General features: G+C 37.2%; 2 protein-coding genes across 2 annotated transcripts; one reads left to right on the forward strand and one right to left on the reverse strand.

The window, feature by feature from the left end:
- The first annotated feature begins 1441 nt into the window (after positions 1–1441).
- LOC122059989 (DNA-directed RNA polymerase I subunit RPA49) lies at positions 1442–11809 on the forward strand. Its single transcript, XM_042623107.1, has 5 exons — positions 1442–1611; positions 1713–2135; positions 4400–4552; positions 9966–10280; positions 11189–11809. The coding sequence occupies exons 2-5, from the start codon at positions 1737–1739 to the stop codon at positions 11594–11596; spliced, it is 1275 nt and encodes a 424-aa protein (XP_042479041.1). The 5' UTR covers positions 1442–1611; positions 1713–1736; the 3' UTR covers positions 11597–11809.
- Positions 11810–14772: 2963 nt separating this feature from the next.
- Positions 14773–16688, reverse strand: LOC122059779 (protein ATAF2-like). Its single transcript, XM_042622813.1, has 3 exons — positions 16444–16688; positions 15929–16208; positions 14773–15474 (listed from the first exon to the last, which is right to left on the reverse strand). Exons 1-3 carry the CDS (start codon positions 16686–16688, stop codon positions 14773–14775), a joined length of 1227 nt encoding a protein of 408 aa, XP_042478747.1.
- Between the last annotated feature and the right edge of the window lie 2177 nt (positions 16689–18865).

The following is an 18865-nucleotide window of genomic DNA, read 5'->3' on the forward strand; positions in this document are numbered from 1 at the left end:
TGCGTTTGATAACGTTTTATAAAAATGTTTTTGAAGTTTTTTTATTCTATAGGAACATTTTAACTATTTGGCCAAATAGTGATGATTTGGGATATTGCGACATTAACTGGTTAAATCTAGCCAACTAGCACAGAGTTATCTTTGCGTCCAAAGCTTTTCAGTTTTTTTTTTCGGCCGTTTTGGTGTTTGGCTCTATGGAAGGATTTTGTGGATTGCTTCGTGTACAACTAGGGGTTCATGATGGGAAGTCCGGGGTAGGGGTGTCAACTGGTTGGGTCGGGTCGGACCCAATCGGGCCTGGTGGGCCCTAAGTCCTCGGACCATTATCAACCTATTTAAGGAATGTGTTGGTCTCGGTCAATCTCATGTTGGGCTTGGTCAGGTTACGGGCTTCTCCTAATTGAGCTAATCATGCTATAATCTGATCTTAAACGGGGTAATGTACCAATAAAGCCTTAAACGGATATTAAATAGTCTTTAATTTACTTAGATTTAAGATACTTTAATATATTTTGTTAAATCATAAACATTTTTGAAAAGACATTACACTTAATTACATTCAATAATTAATAAAAATATCAATATATACCCTATTCTATCCAAAAAAATCAAAATATACATATAAACGGTGGGGCTAAATGTGTCGATCCTAGTCGGGCTAAATGGGTCGGATCGGGCCTCCCATCGGGCTTACCCCTTGCATTGTGTACCACCTGTTTATAAATGGGCCGGGCTTAGGCCCGACACATTTAATAATTGGTGCAGGTCGAGCCAATCTTTAAATCATGGGGCCTGATCAGTCCAACCGATGCAGGCTTGGAATTGAAACCCCTAGTCCAGGATGTCCAGGCTTGGATGTTGTTGTGACTAGTGAGGCAATCGCAGATTGTTTCACTTTTATTTGGAAGATAGTATAGGATCAATCTTGGTAATTCGGCATTTTAACCCAAAAAGTTCATCCAAAAAAGTAAAAAACCATTTTAACCTGAAAACACATGAGCTAAGGATGTCAATGTGTATCGACTGCCGAATACTAAATCAAAGTAGCGGTATCAAATCAAACCAAATTAAATTTGGTATGAGATATACATATCTAGTAATCGGCATCATATCGGTATGGAATATGATATAAAAAACATACCATATCATACGATACCATACGAAATATTGATATCGAATAGATTCGGTATGGTATTGGTATGTGGGTGCTGTACTGAGTTGGTATTTGGTATAGTATTGGTATGGGATATATGTAGTATACCAAACCAATACCGAACCGATTTGACACCCTTTTCACCCTGGCCCGAAACGATTGAATTATCGAAAGGAATCCAAATCGGCGTGGACAATCCGATATAAATATTGAGATTTTAGGGCAAAAAAGTTTATTCCAATTTTCTTTTTCCCGGGGGCAAAATTGGTTACATATTTACTTTTTTGCCCCAATTTCTCGTCCGTGAGTTTCGACCTTAAGCCGAGGCTGCTACTTCTCCCTCTCCGGGCACTAGCTTCTGTAACTTGTGGGTTACAGAGTGTCTTCAACCTCAAGCCAATCTCTCTCTCTTAAACTGCAACCAGAGAGTCATCTTTGCCCCCTGCTCGGAGAACTAGGTATGCGCTTTCTCTTCTCTTCTGCCCAGATATATCCTTTGAGCAGTTTCAGGAGTTTAGTAGTTGGTTGAGCTTTAAGCGGGTAAAACCCATTCTTACAGGTAAAATTTGAGAGAGAGAGAAATATGGAGGCAGAGTACTATGAGAGCGAACAAGATGATAGAGCATTGAATATGGAGAAGAAGAAGAAGAAGAAGAAGACGAAGAAGAGAAAGAGATTAGATGTGAAGATGGAAGTTATCTCTGAACAGCCTAACAAGATTGCTCCTTTGGTGGGTTATTTTCCCTCTGGTTTCGACCCTCAGAAGATTGAAGAAGATGAAGAACCTGAGGTTTCGGTTTTCAGAAATAAAAAAAGACCCAATCGACTGCAACTCGTTGTTAGCCCTAATGGTTCGAATGTGAACTTCGTTGGTACCAATTACACTGGTGAAGCGACTGCGGCTCAGGTCTGCACTTACGCCCTGGGAGTCCTTGATAAGGAGACACAGTCACTAAAGATAGTTCCTATTGCATCTAATAAGGTAATACATCTTTTGAGCATACTCCAGCCCATGATAATGTGTTAGTTCCTGGTTCTTTTGGGTGGGAAAATTGTTGTATTTTTTATGGGATTATATTTGCTTTCCCCTTTCCTTTTTCTTGATTTATTTCTTCTGGTCATTGTGGGGATTTAGTGACTTTACTTCTATTTTCTGGTTTTAGACAGCATGGTTATCGGGATTCTAATGAGCAACATTATGGAACCATCAACACAATTTAGGGATTTGGTTACTGTACCTATGCTAAGGGACCATTTTTATGTGGTTGCCGAAGGTCCCATGTTGTGTTGGAATCATGGACTACCAAAAGAAGCCAGAGGTTGATTGGACGCCAATACAGGAAGGTCCTGGGGACCCATTTAATGGGCAGTCCCCTTAGCATCACTCCTCCTTAGAGGTTCGTGCCTCTTAGATTTTGGCTCCTAAGACCCATGTTATGTCTCCAAAGCTACTGGCTGAAACATGAGGTTGGTCTGTTCATCGCCTGGTGGTAGAAGGTGTTAGAAATCCACCTCACCCATGCGAAGGATTTAATGTACGATATCATAACTATTTAATTATACTACTTTATTTAAATAATACAAAAGATAAAATTAGATTCAACAATATACTTATCAAAAAATAATTTAGTTAAGCACCTAGAAAAACAGAGGATTTAAAAGCTAATAGCTAGAAACTTGAGGAGCTGAATTAAAGCATGCGAGACTAAAAATATGATAAATTATCAATCATACAATCAAGCAAAATATTAAAGAAATTTTCTTTTGCTTTCAACTCCTTGAGCTTTGGATCTCGATAAATTATGCATAGAATGGTGCCAAGAAAGGTTTGCAATGTGAGAATGAAGAATGCAAGCGCCAAACAATAAATGCAAATAACCTAGGGGCTGGGACTATTGGAACTGATGGGTTTTCAGCCTTCTCACAATCATAGGAAATAAAAAAAACCATTCCGTAGTGAAACTTGAAAGAAGTGTTGTATAGGCTCTAATATGCGGGTAGGTTGGATTTAATTAGCTCCATCCTCCAATCTTGCTACATCTATTGGTCTGGTTCCTTTCGGATCCCCCATTGCACCATCAAAGCGGCTGAATCCCTTATGTGTCGATTCTACCAGGTTCCTCCATCCCGTTAGATGGTCCTTTGTTTGCCGCCTTAAGTTTGAAGGGGGTCTGGGTTTTCGCAGAATCTGTGATGTTAACTCTACTGGTACTCTCAAGCTCATCTAGAAGCTGGTTTCCAAGCAAAACAACATATGGGTTTCCTTGGTCTATTTTTCTCTTCTTCATAGAGAGTCTCTGTGGACTGTATCCCCTCGCTCCAGTGCTTCCTGGGTTTGGTGTCACATCCCTGGCCTTCGCTTTACTACCCTCAGAACTATCCGCTCCACCATTGTGGATGGTCTACCCATTTCCCTTTGGGTGGACAACTTGCATCCCTCTAGGGTCCTCCTCCCCCTAGTAGGATCCAGATTGGTCTACTCCTCGGGGTTGGACAAGTATGCCCTAGTTTCCTCCATCATTTCGAATGGGGCATGGTCCACCCTTGTCTCCCTCTCCCCCTCTCTCCGTCTTCTAGTCCTCCTTCCCTCCACTTCCTCTTCCTCGTGGGGGTGGGGAGTGGGACAAGGTCATTTGGTCATCTGGGGACAAGTTCAAGGTCATTAGTTGGTAGCCAGATCATCATTGGACTGGGGAAAATCAGGTGACAAAAATTAGATCCGCATGGTAAATGGATGCTACCTTATATGTTATATCTTTTCTATCCGGTAATGCATGATGAAGAAAATTGTAGGTCTGGGAATCATTTTGTCACCGTCACTCCTCTATTTGTTTTGGGAGGATAGTCAAAACTGTGCCTGGACCCTAGTTTCCAAAAAGAAAGAAAAAAAATTCCATTAAAGGTTTACCGTAAATGATACCAATTTTTGTTGCTTTCAGAAAGTTTGTTTACTATTTACTGAGTAAAAACTTACGATTGTTTCGTAGGATATTTTTTGAATATTCATCATGCGAAAAAATTAATCAAGTTTAAAGTCTCCCCCCTTCCATTATATGGTTTGGAGCCTTTTTTTTTTTGGGTTCTCCGTACTTTTATAGATAACGCTATCATTTGTTTTGGTTGGTTTCAAATCTCAATGATATGGGTGTATGTCATTGATTAGAATTTTTTATTGATTTATGCCTACATATTATATTAATTGAGCCACTTGCTCCTTGTTTACCTTGGCCATATATGTTGTTGCAGATATTTCGATTGGAACCGAAGGTTGGAGGGTCTGAAATCTGTGATGAAGAGCCTGTTGAGGGGTTGAAGGAAGAAATCGTTGTATCAGAAACTAAGGCAGATAAAGTGAAAAATCTGACTAACCTGTATGGTACAAAGAAGGCAAAAGCTCGGGTATTTCTCCTTTTTCTTTTTTCAATTACTAAAGGACAAATCCTGTCTTTCTCTTGACTGGAAGATAGCTACAAGGAAAGCTAGCACTTTTCATACTTTATCTAACATACTGTTATTTTCGTATTATGCTCTCCAAATGCTCTTACTTACATCAGATTTGGTCAAATGGGACAGGTCCTTATCCATATCAAGTGAACCCTTTAGTTTACTCTTTAACTACAAAATCCTGAATAGGTTGATCCATTTATTTCATGATTTTATATGCAAGTTGAGGACATGAGGGATTTATCGACTTTAGTTATAGTTATAGCATTGTAAATTGTAATACGAGGCATGGGCACCAAAAGGAATGGCTAATAGAACATAATTTTTTTTTTTCCTTTTCTTTTCTTTATTGTTTTAAATAAGAAAGCCTTGGAAATTTGCGAATGGTTTGATTTTTTTTTTGGGGGGGGGGTGGAGGTCCTCAGATGTCATTGGTGCTAGGGTACTGGTTGATACAGAGCTGTATTGAAAACACAACATAAGATGAAAGAGAGAAAGAGGAAGCTGAAGAAACCCAAGGAGTGGGTTTTTCCTTCTTTTTTTTTGTTTTTTTTTTTTAATAGGCAAAGGAAAATATGTTCATGAAGTACAAGAGAGAAGGATGTAGAGTTGTGACAGTATATCAGCTTATAACTATCCACAGATAAAAGATTACATCAAAAGCAAAACAAAGATGATTTATTTCTGTTCAGAACAAGCCTCTTAGAAATCTCCAGATCCTGCAAGCCCCTAGAGAAGCTAATGCAAGTGCAATTCTAAAGAGAGATGGCTAATGCAAGTACAATTACTTTAAAATTCATGGGTAAGGCCATATGGCAGTACATCTATATATGGAATTCATAAACTGAGCCTTTAATACTTATATATTGACTTGGAACTCAAACTACTGCTTGAGAAAGCCAAAACAGACTAGAATTCGACACTTCTCAAACCAGGATTGTAAAAATGGAACGCAGACTTAAAATGTAAACTGCATTCAAATTCCTAATGATTCTAGGACTTAGCTATCTTTTGGCACGACCCCCTTCCAACCCCCCCCCCCCAAAAAAAAAAAAAAGTCCCAACACTTATAATCCAAGTATCCAACCCAAGGCTTATTTCAACTAAAATAAGCCCACTATTGTGGTTTATCTACCTCAAAAGGCTCTAAAACCTGACACGCCAAAGATGATTTACAGAATGGGCTTAAGATGCACAGAACCAAACTTGATCAGAACCATGTGAAAAAGTTTTAATTAAAATTTCTTTTGCCCTTGTAGTTACAGCGAGAAAAATTCCTTCAATCCCCTAAAAAGAAACCGAATCTGAAGCTCAGAACCATATCATGTCATGCTGTTTCGTGAAATAAACCCAACTCCTTTCAGCATTTCTAGATGAAGTCAATAACAGGTCATTTCAAACCCATGAACAGATAGACTAATAGAATCCCAAATCTCAAGAATCTGGGGAAGGAGCTGCTCATTGCGCAGTCAGCTTTGATCTTGAAGCCAACATCATGTTCATGTGCCAAATGTTTAGGTTCCCCGGTTGACAAAAGAAATGTCTGCTCCCCCACCCCCCACTCCCGGCCCCCGCCCCCGCCAAAAAAAGGGGGTGGTGGTCATTTGGCCCCCTGCCAAATGCTTAACTGTTTTGAAACCAGCAGAGCAGAAAAAGCTTCCAGGGCCCGGAACCTAACTCTTCTTTCTGAGAACACCTAACCTACTGCTGGGAATTTGGCTCCCTGCAATTTTCTTGAAGACGAAACAACAAACAACTACTCTTGTGAGAGCTGTGACTTTTGCCGCCTCTTGAACTTGATAGGGCACATAGTTCTCCTTAGCCGCGACAGTGCAAGAAATGCACTGTTGGAATTTCTTATAGCAATGCCAGTCCTCCATCTGAGAACTATTATAAAGTTCCACCGGCATTGGCTTTAATTTTGTTTCCCATTGGGGGTTGTCACTTAGTGCAATGGTGGAATTCATTTGAGCTGCCAGAATGAAGATGCAGGTTAAAATCTGAGGGTGACCACTTTGTGCAAAAGATTACTGAATGTTGGAGTCGATTCCAGTCCACGCCTATAGGGACCTGCAAAAATGGGACCTCTTAATGGTTTGCCCTTTGTTTCCTAATGGAAACTCAGAGCTATCAGTTACTATAATTTTTTTGTTGCCTTCCGGCAGGGCCCCCAAAGAGCTACAACCAGGAGGAGTTCAGGCTTTAAACCTTACTGAGAAATACTGTCAATTTTTCTTTTGGTGAGAAAGTTCTATTATATTAGAGTCATGAACCTTCCTAGTGAAAGAATAAAACATTACTAACACAATTCCATGGAAAGCATCTGCTCTTTAGGAGGAACCAGTGGATTTCCAAGTAATGTTCCATGGCCAGGTCATGTAGGAGCATCCAAGTAGCAGCGAAAGTGGAGTGTACATGCTTCAGACTGTTGGATCAGTTTTGGTGACTATGACAATTGTATTCCACTAAATAGGTCATTTCTGTCACTTTTCTTAGGGGCTTAATTATGGATGGTCAAATCTCATCTATTTAATTTGGTATTGGTGCCACTTGAAAGGTTATTGAGTTATCTCTTCAACAAGACAGATATATTTGGAAAGCTATAATTGATTTACTAGTAGGTTGTCACAATGGTCGTTGCTAATTTTTCATCTGAATCATGTTAGGAATTCATCGTCTTACAGTCAACAAGTCAAACTCGTTTAGGGATGTAGGGGTCTTGTTAGTACCCATATAAAACTTGTAATGAGCATACTTTGAGTGGAATGATTAAGATTTTCAATCATGGTGAAGGGAATTTTTTTCTTCCAAGTGGTTGATGGTCAAATCTTAGCTATGTCCATGGTGAACAAGCCTCTTATCTGATTCTCTTTTTTGATACAGTTTGTTATAGTTTTAGTTGGGCCCATTACCTGCAGACTCTGTGTGTGTGTGTGTGTGTGTGGGGGGGGGGGGGGGAGGAACGGATTGGGGAACAAATGAGATTCGTTATTCTGCATAGGATTAATGGAATAATTCAGTGCAATAGAGGGATTTAATTATTTATGGTTTTTATGACATGGTTGGTTTCCAGAGATAGATCACATGGAGCTCGCTTCTTCTTTCATTTTCCTATTATTTTCATTTTGCATTGGCGTGTAGGACAGAAAATCACTTCTGTTTCTGGGGCTTAGAGTTGGTTATATCTTTATCAGTGGCTACCCAAATTAATGGCTCAGATGGAGGAGATGAGGCCAGCCTTTGATGGTGATTTTCTAATCCAGAGTCGGCTAAAACAAGCAGTATTAGTCTGGTATTCTCTTTGTTGCTTAGAGAGGTTATGCAGCAAATAAGGGAAAGATGATAAAGCAGTTGGGCCAGCAGAATTTTTTAATTTTGATGGCTGCGGTGATATAATTGATATAGTTAGGATATGGCTATTGGTTTTTCTTATTTCGGTTACTATGGGCCTGGGCTGAGGTTCATGTTAATTTGAGTCTTAGTTGCTATTGGGAAGATATGGTGGGTTAGAAATTTTCGAGTTTACAGTTGCTTGGGGAAGGGTATTAGGTAAGGTAGGAAAGTTTCTATTTTCTTCATTAGAGAGTAGTCTATTAAATGTATCTGTCAAATTGACTGAAACAATGGAATGGTATGTTTTGGTTCTTCCATATAGATAAAAGGATTCCCTTGGGTGAATGGTTGATGGGCAACCTTCACAATCAGAGTTCATGTGGAACTCATATTTGGTTCATGGTGAACCAGAACATCATAGTGGTTGTTAATCATCTTCTTGCAATTCAAGTTCTTATGAACAAGTTTTCATATTTCAACTTTGGAAGTTCGATGCCCTGTTTTGGATTGGGATAGAGATCCTTTGAGAAAGGTCTGATCTCTGTTAGATCTACTTTTATGAATCTGTGTTTTGGGTATTAACTCCCCACATAAATCGACTCGGATTACTAAAGTTTGGAGGTAAAGACCAAAGACACTGATAGATTTAATTTGTGTTTGAGACCAGTCTTGGGTTCTGCTAGTTGCATAGTTCAGAATTTTTTATTTCTGTTGTTTTAGATACTCCCATATGAATGAAGGGGTTTGGTATTAGAGATTTAAATCTCAAGTTCCACCTGGTTCTGTGAAGATTTGGTTTAGGTTTACAAGCTTTGTTCAATGCACTGTTTTGAGGCCTATCGTGAGATTTAACAGAGCAATTTTCTTGATTTACATGTAAGGACAGTTCTTTAATAATAGTTTTAAGCCTTCCTTCCTCCGTCTTTCTGAATTACCAGGGCTCTAGTTTAAAAATACAGAAAAGAAAAATGTTTCTTCTTTGAAGATTTATTACCTGTTCTTCCCTGCTTCTATTTTACCTTTTCAGAAAGGTTTTAGAAGTGATCTAAAATTATGAAATTCCCCCTGGTTTGTTTTCTTGTGAGTTTTATTAGTTTAGTTGGGCCCTGAGCGACTTAATTAGGGTTTTGGAACCTTAGGTCGGATCAATAATATTGTTGATTTAATCATTAAGTTGATGCAATCCCACTGGCTATTTTTTATATCATGCTGACGGCACTGGGATAGTGCTTTTATGGTGGTGCCCTTCCCATTGGTTTCTTAGAGATGCGTTTCTCCTGTTACCTAGGAACATTGTCTTTGCTTCCAGTTCTTCCAAGCAGGCCAACCTGTTTCACTTCTTTCTTCTCTTCCTTTAATATATAATATTTCTTTTTGTTTTATTTTGTTTTGGTTTCTTGTTTAAGCTCTCCCTTTACTATCCATACCTAAGATATCTGAGCATGTCAGAGAACAAACTGCTTTTTCTCTAATAGTTAATTGATGAAAATATATTTTAGGGAAGGAAAACGAAAAATATACAATGGACAAGAAAGGGTTTTAGAGCCCTCTTCTCAAGGGAAAAAAAAGATAATAAAACTGGTGGTTGAGTGGCCTTTAACCAGTCCTCAAATTCTTTCACTTGTGCCAGTTTTGGAAATTTAGGTGTACTCTAGAAATGTCTGAAAAGAACTTACAAAAGGAGGGAAAGAAGATCTCTGCCCTATCTGAATTTATTCGCCTTGTGGATGGAGATGGATACCTAGTAGTTTGGTGCCTTACACCTGAGTTTTATACATAAAGATAAAACTTATAGTTTGGTGAGGTTGATGATACCATATGGTGTATTGTATCCTGTCGGATTGTGGGAGAAGATTTTGTAAATTTAGTGGCATCAAAATATATTTTGAATATGTCGCCCCTGCCTGTGTGCAAGTGTGGTGTCCTTATTTGGTTATGCATCTTATTAAATATTTTTCTTTTAGTGAGCATCATACTTGTGACATTGCTTTGTAATAGTTTATCTTAAAAAGCCAGCTTATGTTGAATTTTGCAGGCTCTCAAAATGGAGTCTTTGAGCCAAAAGGAAGATCTCAGTGCTCAGGGAGACATGGCCAGAAAAATTGAGGATATTGTGATAAACAAGGAGGATCTGGATAATTCCAGTTTATATACTGCTCGAAATATCCCACCTCATGATTCCACTGCAACGATACCGGAAAACGCTTATCCACTGGACAAGATTATTTTCAAAGGGGAATGGGATTACCTTTTAGATATTCTGGAGCCACTGCAATCAGGAGCAGAAATAAGACTCAATTCGTATCCAAGTTTTGTCTGCCATCGAATTCATAGACTACGGGAGATCCAGGTAAGATTTTTCCTGGGTGGAAAACCACATTGCTGCTATGGTCTCTCTTATGCATGGATTGCGTCCTTAAGTAGGATGGAAATTATTGGAATCAAGTTGTTGCATTCCACATAGCCTGAGAATCCAGAGTCGGATGATTCAAACATATTCAACCGTCGCCAATAAATGGTTTTCCTATAAAAAAAACCAATAAATGGTTTTGAGGTTTTGTATATTCCCAACCATATTTTTCACGGGGTATCTCAATCTCATGCAGCAAGAAAACTACTGCGCCCCTAACAGAGTCGAGGCAACGGTTCTCGTAGACCAGCTTTACTCCGTCCAAGTGCTTGCTTTGGTTGCTTGGTCGCGCTAGAGCTCTCCTCAACATATGTTTTAGAAATGCTAATCCCAGTGGTGGCATACTGGGCCATCAATCTCGATAGAAGGGAGCCCCCGCCCTCTACCAATACATATGGCCGGGGACTCAACTTCGTCCTTTGACTTTCCTTTTGAAGTTCGGGTCGGGAGCAGAAGGGTAGTTCCACACAGCCTGTTTTGCCTGATCCCACTGGGAATACGAAACCTATAACTAATAGAAGGAATGAGAGGTGTCCCCAACAAAACAAATAAAATAGCTTGTTGATGATACCACAGGATCATGAAAACTAAACTACTGAGGTTTAGGTTGATCGGCCAGAGTGGAATGCATCCAACGATTCTGATTTGGACATACCCTCCTTTTCTATTGATTGGGTACATTGCTAATACAGAAATCGTCATTTTTTTTTATCCTCTCTAAGAGTGGTTTTTCTCATTAAAATGGATGCCCATCTAAGATGAAAGGGTAGCCAAATGATTGCAGAAGAATTTGTTTCTCTTATCTGTAACAAAATATTTTGCTTAATACTTATCTTTTCTCTTTACAGGATGAGACACAGATGAAGACAATTGCTTGCATTTTGTCCTACATGACTCATCTCTTGAAGTTCAAAGATCAACGATCAGTTGACCATGCTACTGCTGCAAAGCAACATAAAATCCCAGCCATCCTGCGTCAGAAATTCTCGAAGATGTTTGTAGATGATTCATTCAGGCTGACAGATGAGAAGATCAATCTTATTATAAGCTATGTCCTGGTGTTGACACTCTTTGTTGATAATTTCCAAACGGACCTGTCTGATATCGCAAAGGACTTGAGGATGACTCCTGTTTCCTTGAGACAGCATTATGAGCATTTGGGTTGCAAGCTCTCGCGTGTCAACCGAGTATTGATGGTTACCCTTCCTGTGCCTCTTCAATTCCCCAAACAGAGGACACACAGGCGGAGAAAATAGGTTCCTCATCTTTCTCTTGGTTTGTGTGTTGGGAGTAGTTTCCGCTTTCTTATTCAGTATGGTTTTGTTCTCAGAATAGTCATCGGCGAGAAAAGACATTGTTTATTTCATTTAGTTTGTATACATCAAGTTTGATAGAAGGCAAGAAGAATGGCACATCCTTCCATGACTTGAGGATGATTGATTAAAGAGATGGAATTTTATTTTCGTACATATAGCTATGCTTGGGTTGTGCATCTAATATCTGCATTAGCATGTGTAGTAACTAGTAACTAGTACCCCACTTGTATGTCCTTGGACTGTTGACTGTTTGCAGAGCATTGGCTGCTATTCTGAAATTGGGGTTACTGCTCCCCTAACTCCACCGGAGTCAAAAGTTGTGGTCCCTAGAAGTGATACAATGACTTCCCATCATGTGGATTTACTCCTAACCTGAATGTTCCAATTGAACATTGGGTAACTATAATGCTGAAACAGCAGATGTAGCTGTTATGGGCTGATAGATGATAAAGATAATGTTTGTGTAGCCTTGGCTGAACCAGGAAAAGCTGGATCTAGAGACGAAGTAGAAGAAACAACAATACGGTATGGTATGGGATCAAGCAAAACCAAAAGAAAGGGAATTTGTATCAAGGGGATTAATATAGTTGCTTGCATTATGACCCTCCCTAGACGGATCGGGTTCCTTTGTAGCACAGGGTTGTGCTACACGATTTGTAGCGCAGCACCACAACTTGGCACTGGAGATTTTTAATCAAGTGGTCTAAATTTATGAGACTGTAGAGAATACAATAGACATGCGATACATCTGATTATCAAACCAAAGAGATAAAGAAAATAGAAATGGAAATCCCAACGCACAAACTCGTTCACTCCTGATTTTCACGGCAAGCTCTTTTGTGCAAAATCCATTGGCAACAAAAATCTCAGATTAATTTCAACATTAATAATCGCCAGTGACCTCTTTCTCGTTGCCATCTCACTTCCATCTCGGATCGTTTCCACTATCAAACCCTTAAAAAAAAGGGGAAAATGATCTGAAATTGGTGGGCAAATTTAACCATGATTTTAGCCAAAGTTGTTTGATACATAGAAAGAATAGAAAGCAGGGACAATGAACCCCGAGAAAAAAGCAGAGAGGTGGAGATTTTAAAAAGAGACGAGAGGCATTAAATCAATAGGCATTTGGAGGGAATCCAAATACCTTTTAATTTACTTAGGCATAACCTGAAGAATTTAGAAAAGAACCATTTCCCAAATTCGATAAAAATCTTAAATGTAAAACTAAAAAGTAATTAAGCTTCTTCTAGTCAAGGATAAACCCAAGAATGCTTGTCAAATCTACAGTAACTCAAACTAGAAGGAGGAATTTTTGGATTAAATAAAATTTATAGAAAAATGTGGATTCAAGAAGATATTTGAGCAGCAACAAGAGGAAGTTCAACCAAAAAAGCAATAGGGGAGGAAGCAAAAGAGAAGGGCAGAGATATTAGGACTGCTATGGGCAACTTCCCAATCAATCTAAAGGAAAACGATTAGAAAAAGAGGATCCAATGAGAAAAAAAGACGGAGAAACTGAAACCCAGAAATAATAAACCGCATTGGCAAATCGAAATTTGGAAAAGCCGAATAAACTAAAAAACCCAAGTGCAATATTTGTGTATCAAACAACTTTTGAAATTCATGGATGTGAGATGTAAGTCCGTTGGTACTTGATAGTGAGGGCTATGTCGCTGGCTGTGATGAATGGTAAAAACAATCCGGTTTTGTATGATAATCAGATGTATCGCATGTCTATTGCATTCTCTACGTTCGCAGAAATTTAGACCACTTGATTAAAAATATCCAAGTGTCAAGTTGTGGTGCTGCGCTACAGATCATGTAGCACAACCCTGTGCTATAGAGGAGCCCGATCCTTTCCTAGACTCCTATTGTGGTAGGTGCCTTGTGCACTGGGTATATCCTACTTATTAAGTAACGAGGTTCACCGCACCTCAAATAGGGGAAAAAGTTTCCCATGCTAAAGCCATATCATTCACATGGACCCACATAATCAGGAGAGGAGAAAGACTAAATGTGAGAGGGTGTAGACATGGGGTCTCCATATGCTTGACACGTTTTATCTTTTACTTGAAGGGTTAAAGTTAAACAATTAATTAACTTATCTAATATTTTCAATACTTAAATAAATAAATAAGAATCCCAATAAAAACCGACTTCTCCTTTGATTCCACTGGGAATCTCAATCATATTAAAAGTCTCTCTCTCTCTTCCTTCCTTCTTCTTTAATGCTCTTCCTTCTTTCTTCTTCAGCACTCTCCGATTCAAAGAAGGAAAAAATTTCTTCCGGATCCCAAATGTGATTCTTATATTCTATAAGGAAATATAGTAGTAATCATTCACCAGTTATCTCTAACTAAAATTATTTAAGTAAATTATGAGGATCATGAAGTTTCATGACTTTGAAGCAACTAGTATCAAAGCTTCAACACTGTTACATGTGGATAATGGTGACATTCATATCCATCTTTATCAAGAGCCCAAACCCACCCAACCATTATAAAAAAATATATAAAAAAGATTGTTAATAGTTATCAGAAATGGAACATGAAAACTCTTTAGAGAGAGAGAGAGAGACACTTGATAGGATTAAGATTCCCAGCATAATCAAAGGAGAAGTCCATTTTTATTGGGATTATTATTATTATTTTTTTAAGGAGAAGTCCATTTTTATTGGGATTCTTATTCTTATTATTATTTTTATTTAAGTATTGAAAATATTAGATAAGTTAATTAACCATTATATTAAAAAGATAAAACATGTCAAGCATATAGCGTAAGTGAACTGAGACTCTCAATTCAATGAAGTGAAGATTCCCTGGACTTGTACACGTGTAGTAATTGCGAATGGCGTTATCACAAGAAAGTTAATCTTCAAATAAACAATTTATATAAATATTTAATATCTCCTCAAACAAAGTAACCCCATCATAACACTATTACAATTAAATGGAAAAAAAAAAAAAAATCCATTCATATATAAATCCAAGAATTTGTGATCATGTTCTGTAAATATTTGTAGTCAAGAATAATAAAGAACGAATCTAATAATTCCAAGCCATAGTGAGTCTTTACATCACAGAAATCTTGAACAAGTTCAGTTGATCTTTACATCATCACTTGCATGAACTATGAGGACTCTTTGGTTGTTCTTCAGACTTGTCGCTTGGTGATGTCGCAGTGTTATTTGGCAAACTCTCATCAACTGGTGGAAAATTGTTAGAGAAGTCTTGGGGTAACATATTGAAATTGAAATCGTCTTGTAGTCTGAAATCCTCTCCATATTGGGGTAACATATCGAAATCCTCTGCTTTGAAATCCCAATAATCATCATAACCATATCCAGTCGAATAAGAACTTTGTTGATAGTTACCTTCCATGAAATTTGTGGGTGGCATAAAAGAAAGTGGTTGAACTACTGAACTATTAGGATCCCCTATGAAATTTGTGGGTGGCTTAAAAGAAATTGGTGGAACTGCTAAACTATTAGGATCCCCATAATCAAAATTGATGTTGGACTGGTAAGGATAATTATCAGTAAACATATAATTGGGTTCCGAAAGCAGTGGAGGAAAATTAAATTGAAGAGTTTCATCCCCACCAGATGGGTTGATCAGTCCTGTGCCGTCGGAATTGGAAATGTTAGGATCAGTATTTGCAGGTCTAGCATCTTCATCAATAACATCAGAATAAACACCATTTCCATTATCTATATCCTCTGTTTGACTTTCTGTTAATTCGGCCGTTTGACTTTCTGTATTGTTAACTTCTGATTTCTCTGGCTTCTTATACATCTTACATAAGACCCAATCATCCAACTACAAAGAAAAAAATAAAAACAAAAAAGTATTAGATTATGTTTGGTTATCAATAAATAAGTAGAAAAGAAAAAAATGAATACAAGAAGAAAATTTGAATTTAAAGAGAGATAGACGCATAAATCAAAATCAATTATTGCGTCTTGATAAAAAAATAAATAAGAATTAGAGCATGTTTGATTGTCGAAAAATAAAAAAATTAAATTTGAGGAGAAAGATAAGCACATAAATCAATTATTGCATCATCATCATGACTTTATCTTGATTTATGTGTCTCTTTCCTTTTTTTTTTTTTTTTTTTTTTTTTTTTTTTTTTTTTAAATTTCTTGACAAACATAAAGAAAAACAAGGTAGGTTTAGAACTTCTTTTGGATGAATGATTAATATAACTAATTAATAGAGAGAAAACTCTACAACAAAACAACAACCAGCTACAATTGATTAATATACATACCTTCATATTATCTGATCCTCTAAAATTTCGGGAAGGAGTACTTTCACTTTCTATTACCCGAAACTCATGCATGATCCAGTCAGACTTGTCACCATTGGGAGCCTTTCCTACGTAGAACACTAATGCTTTCCTAAAACCAACAACTTGATCATTGCTCTCAATTTTTTTATCTGCTCCAGTCGCTTTCCAGTAGCCAATCCCAGCTGCTCGATTTGGTCGAGCTCCATTTTTATACTTACGATCTCTGGGCGTAAAGAAATACCATTGATTCTCTTCATATGATTGGTAATTTTCTATGAATCAATCGTAGAAACAAAATAAGATATGTATAATCATAAAACAATCACCACCAAAATTGTAATGTCTCTTTACAATCCTACAAACACATAGAAAATCGATTTCCGTTACAGTGAAGAACTGTAAAACAATTGACTATTAGATAAATAGAGACCTAAGCTTAAGTTTATATCATTACTAGATAAATTAAGAATCCTTTAATCGATTCCAAAAAAAAAAACAGCGTACCAGCAAGATAGTCAGGGTTATGTTTGTAGAGCTCAACATCTCTGATTCGGTTCAAGGGTAGTGGCAGGTTCTTGATTTTCTTCTGCAGGTAGTAATTAATAAGCTCTTCATCATTAGGGCAGAACCTGAAACCTGGTGGTAAGGAGTTGAAGTAAGCAGCATTATCATCATAATCATCATGTACTACTACTCCTTGCATCCCTACTGCATTGTCTGATTGAGATTGAGAATTCATCCTATCCTCTCACTTCGATGATCAATCTCCTGTTCAGAATTAAGTGGAAGAAAGAACGAGGTGGTGATGATGGCTCTGCAGAGTAAAGAGAAGATGTTGAAGGTTTTGTGCTCCTTTAGGGTTTAGAAGAGGAAGAAAAGATATAAACAAAAATAATCAGATAGCGAGTCTGTTATAACGGATGGAGTTTAGTAAAGATGGGAGTTAGCCTCACGTACCAATTAAAGTAGGAAAGTGTAGTCTTCGATATATATATATATATATATATATATATTTGCCACTTGGGCAATTCTGATTGGACTGTTACTTGATAATTAGTAGGAGACTTGGGGTGTACTTCTTAATAAACTAGGATCCTAACTAATAGTGAGAATCATAGTTAGTTGAACTATAGTGGAACTCTTTAAGTGTAATGAAGCTAATTTTTTGTTGTAATGAAGCTGTATTATGGTCTGGAGTCATCCACGTAGGGATAAAAAAAATAATTTTCCTAGGTTTACAGTGAATGGAAATTCATTCATGATAGGACTTGGGGGTGTCGGGAGGGTATTTTTGGGGAACATACCATAACCCTATAAAGGTTTGTGAATCATAGAATGGTGGGTGAACTGCCTTATATGGTGAAGGAAAACTTCTTCCTTAAAAAATGAAATTTCTAAAATACCTTTCGCATAATTTTTGTTTGGACTAAAGAAAATAGTCTTCCCATTATTTTTATTTGGACTTGATGGGTCTGGTTTTGACCGGACTGATTGGTTACAATGTGAGAATGGGTGAATCCGATACCAAATCAACAAGAGAAGGTTCAGTTTCCTTATGGTTTGGATTAGATGTTCTCTTATAAGTTTGATAATGGGTACATTACTGTTTGGGTTCGATTTACCATGTATATATATATACATAATTATAGGGGAAAAATATGGTTTAAAAAAAAAATATTTTTGGGTTGATATTAATTTTTTTCTTATCAATTTGTGTTCGGTTTTGGTCCAGCATTCCATATTCGGTGTGGTCCAATTTTCGATTGATTTCACAATACCCAAATCTGAAAACCAAAGCAATAAAGAATAGGTACGGTTAATGAGTGCTTTAATGTCATTTAGTAATAAAAACATAAAATATTACCTTAATAAAATGCATGTCAAGTGTTTGTTAATTTATTATTAAAAGCAGTGCATTTGTCATGAGCAATGGATAACAAAAATACCATGCATTATTAGCGTGATATATGGTTATAACAACTCATAGTCCTAAGTACTCTTCATATATACACCATTTCTCTCCTTTCTTCTCTCAACTTCATTGTAAGTTGTTCAAATATGAGAAAGAATTATGATGATGCAAATGATATCAATAAGACATTGGAGGAAATCATATTCTTTTAAGATTACTTTTTTCTGTTTAAATCATAAAATCTCACATTTTCTTTTTTAATCTTAATAAGTTTTGTACCTATAATGCAAATTTCAATTGTTAGAACTATATATTATTCACCTCTCAAAATGGATTTGATTATTCAAGAAAGACACCATTCCTATAGTCTAATATTGTAAGCTTATCTATCAGTTGTTTCATTCGTCATTTTCGACTTGCTTTCAGTTCATTACATATCAGAATAATGAAACAAAATTGTAATCATAAAACAATCACCACCAAAATTGTAAAGTCACTTTAAAATCCTAAGAACACTTGGAAATTTGAATTGATTATACAGTGATGCATTTCTTCATCTATAATACAGGGAAATTTGAAGATTTCTTTATCTATACATAGCTGGATTGATTCACGATACATATGGAGACATAAGCTCCTCATTTAGAAGTTTCATATCCCTTGAAAAACATAGAATTTGTTATAAAAGTATCTATATGATGCATGGACCCGTGGGATGATGAAAAAGAGGATAGAGAAAATCCAGAAATTTTAAAGTAACAGAGAATGAAGAGATATATAAGTTTGATTTTAAACCAAGAGAAGTCCATTCCTTAAGTACTTCCACCAAAGATGGCTATGGCCACAACATCGATGAAGAAGAATAATAAGAAGGAGAGGATGATAACACAATCTTTTCCACAATTAAGTAGTTCGTTTCATCTTCACCAATGCTATAGGGTTGGTACAATTAAGTAGTTCGTTTCATGGGTGGAAAGGGGTTGGGAGCTGGTGAAAGGGTTGAT

This window comes from Macadamia integrifolia, chromosome 13 (assembly GCF_013358625.1).
Source record: "Macadamia integrifolia cultivar HAES 741 chromosome 13, SCU_Mint_v3, whole genome shotgun sequence".
NCBI classification, from domain to species: Eukaryota; Viridiplantae; Streptophyta; class Magnoliopsida; order Proteales; family Proteaceae; genus Macadamia; species Macadamia integrifolia.

Coding starts and splice junctions, on each gene's coding strand:
- LOC122059989 (XM_042623107.1), top strand. CDS start 1,737: ATGGAGGCAGAGTACTATGAGAGCGAACAAGATGATAGAGCATTGAAT. Junction 2,136..4,399: donor TTCCTATTGCATCTAATAAG/GTAATACATCTT, acceptor ATGTTGTTGCAG/ATATTTCGATTGGAACCGAA. Junction 4,553..9,965: donor CAAAGAAGGCAAAAGCTCGG/GTATTTCTCCTT, acceptor TGAATTTTGCAG/GCTCTCAAAATGGAGTCTTT.
- LOC122059779 (XM_042622813.1), bottom strand. CDS start 16,688: ATGAATTCTCAATCTCAATCAGACAATGCAGTAGGGATGCAAGGAGTA. Junction 16,209..16,443: donor TATCTTGCTGGTACGCTGTT/TTTTTTTTTGGA, acceptor AAATTACCAATC/ATATGAAGAGAATCAATGGT. Junction 15,475..15,928: donor GAGGATCAGATAATATGAAG/GTATGTATATTA, acceptor TTTTCTTTGTAG/TTGGATGATTGGGTCTTATG.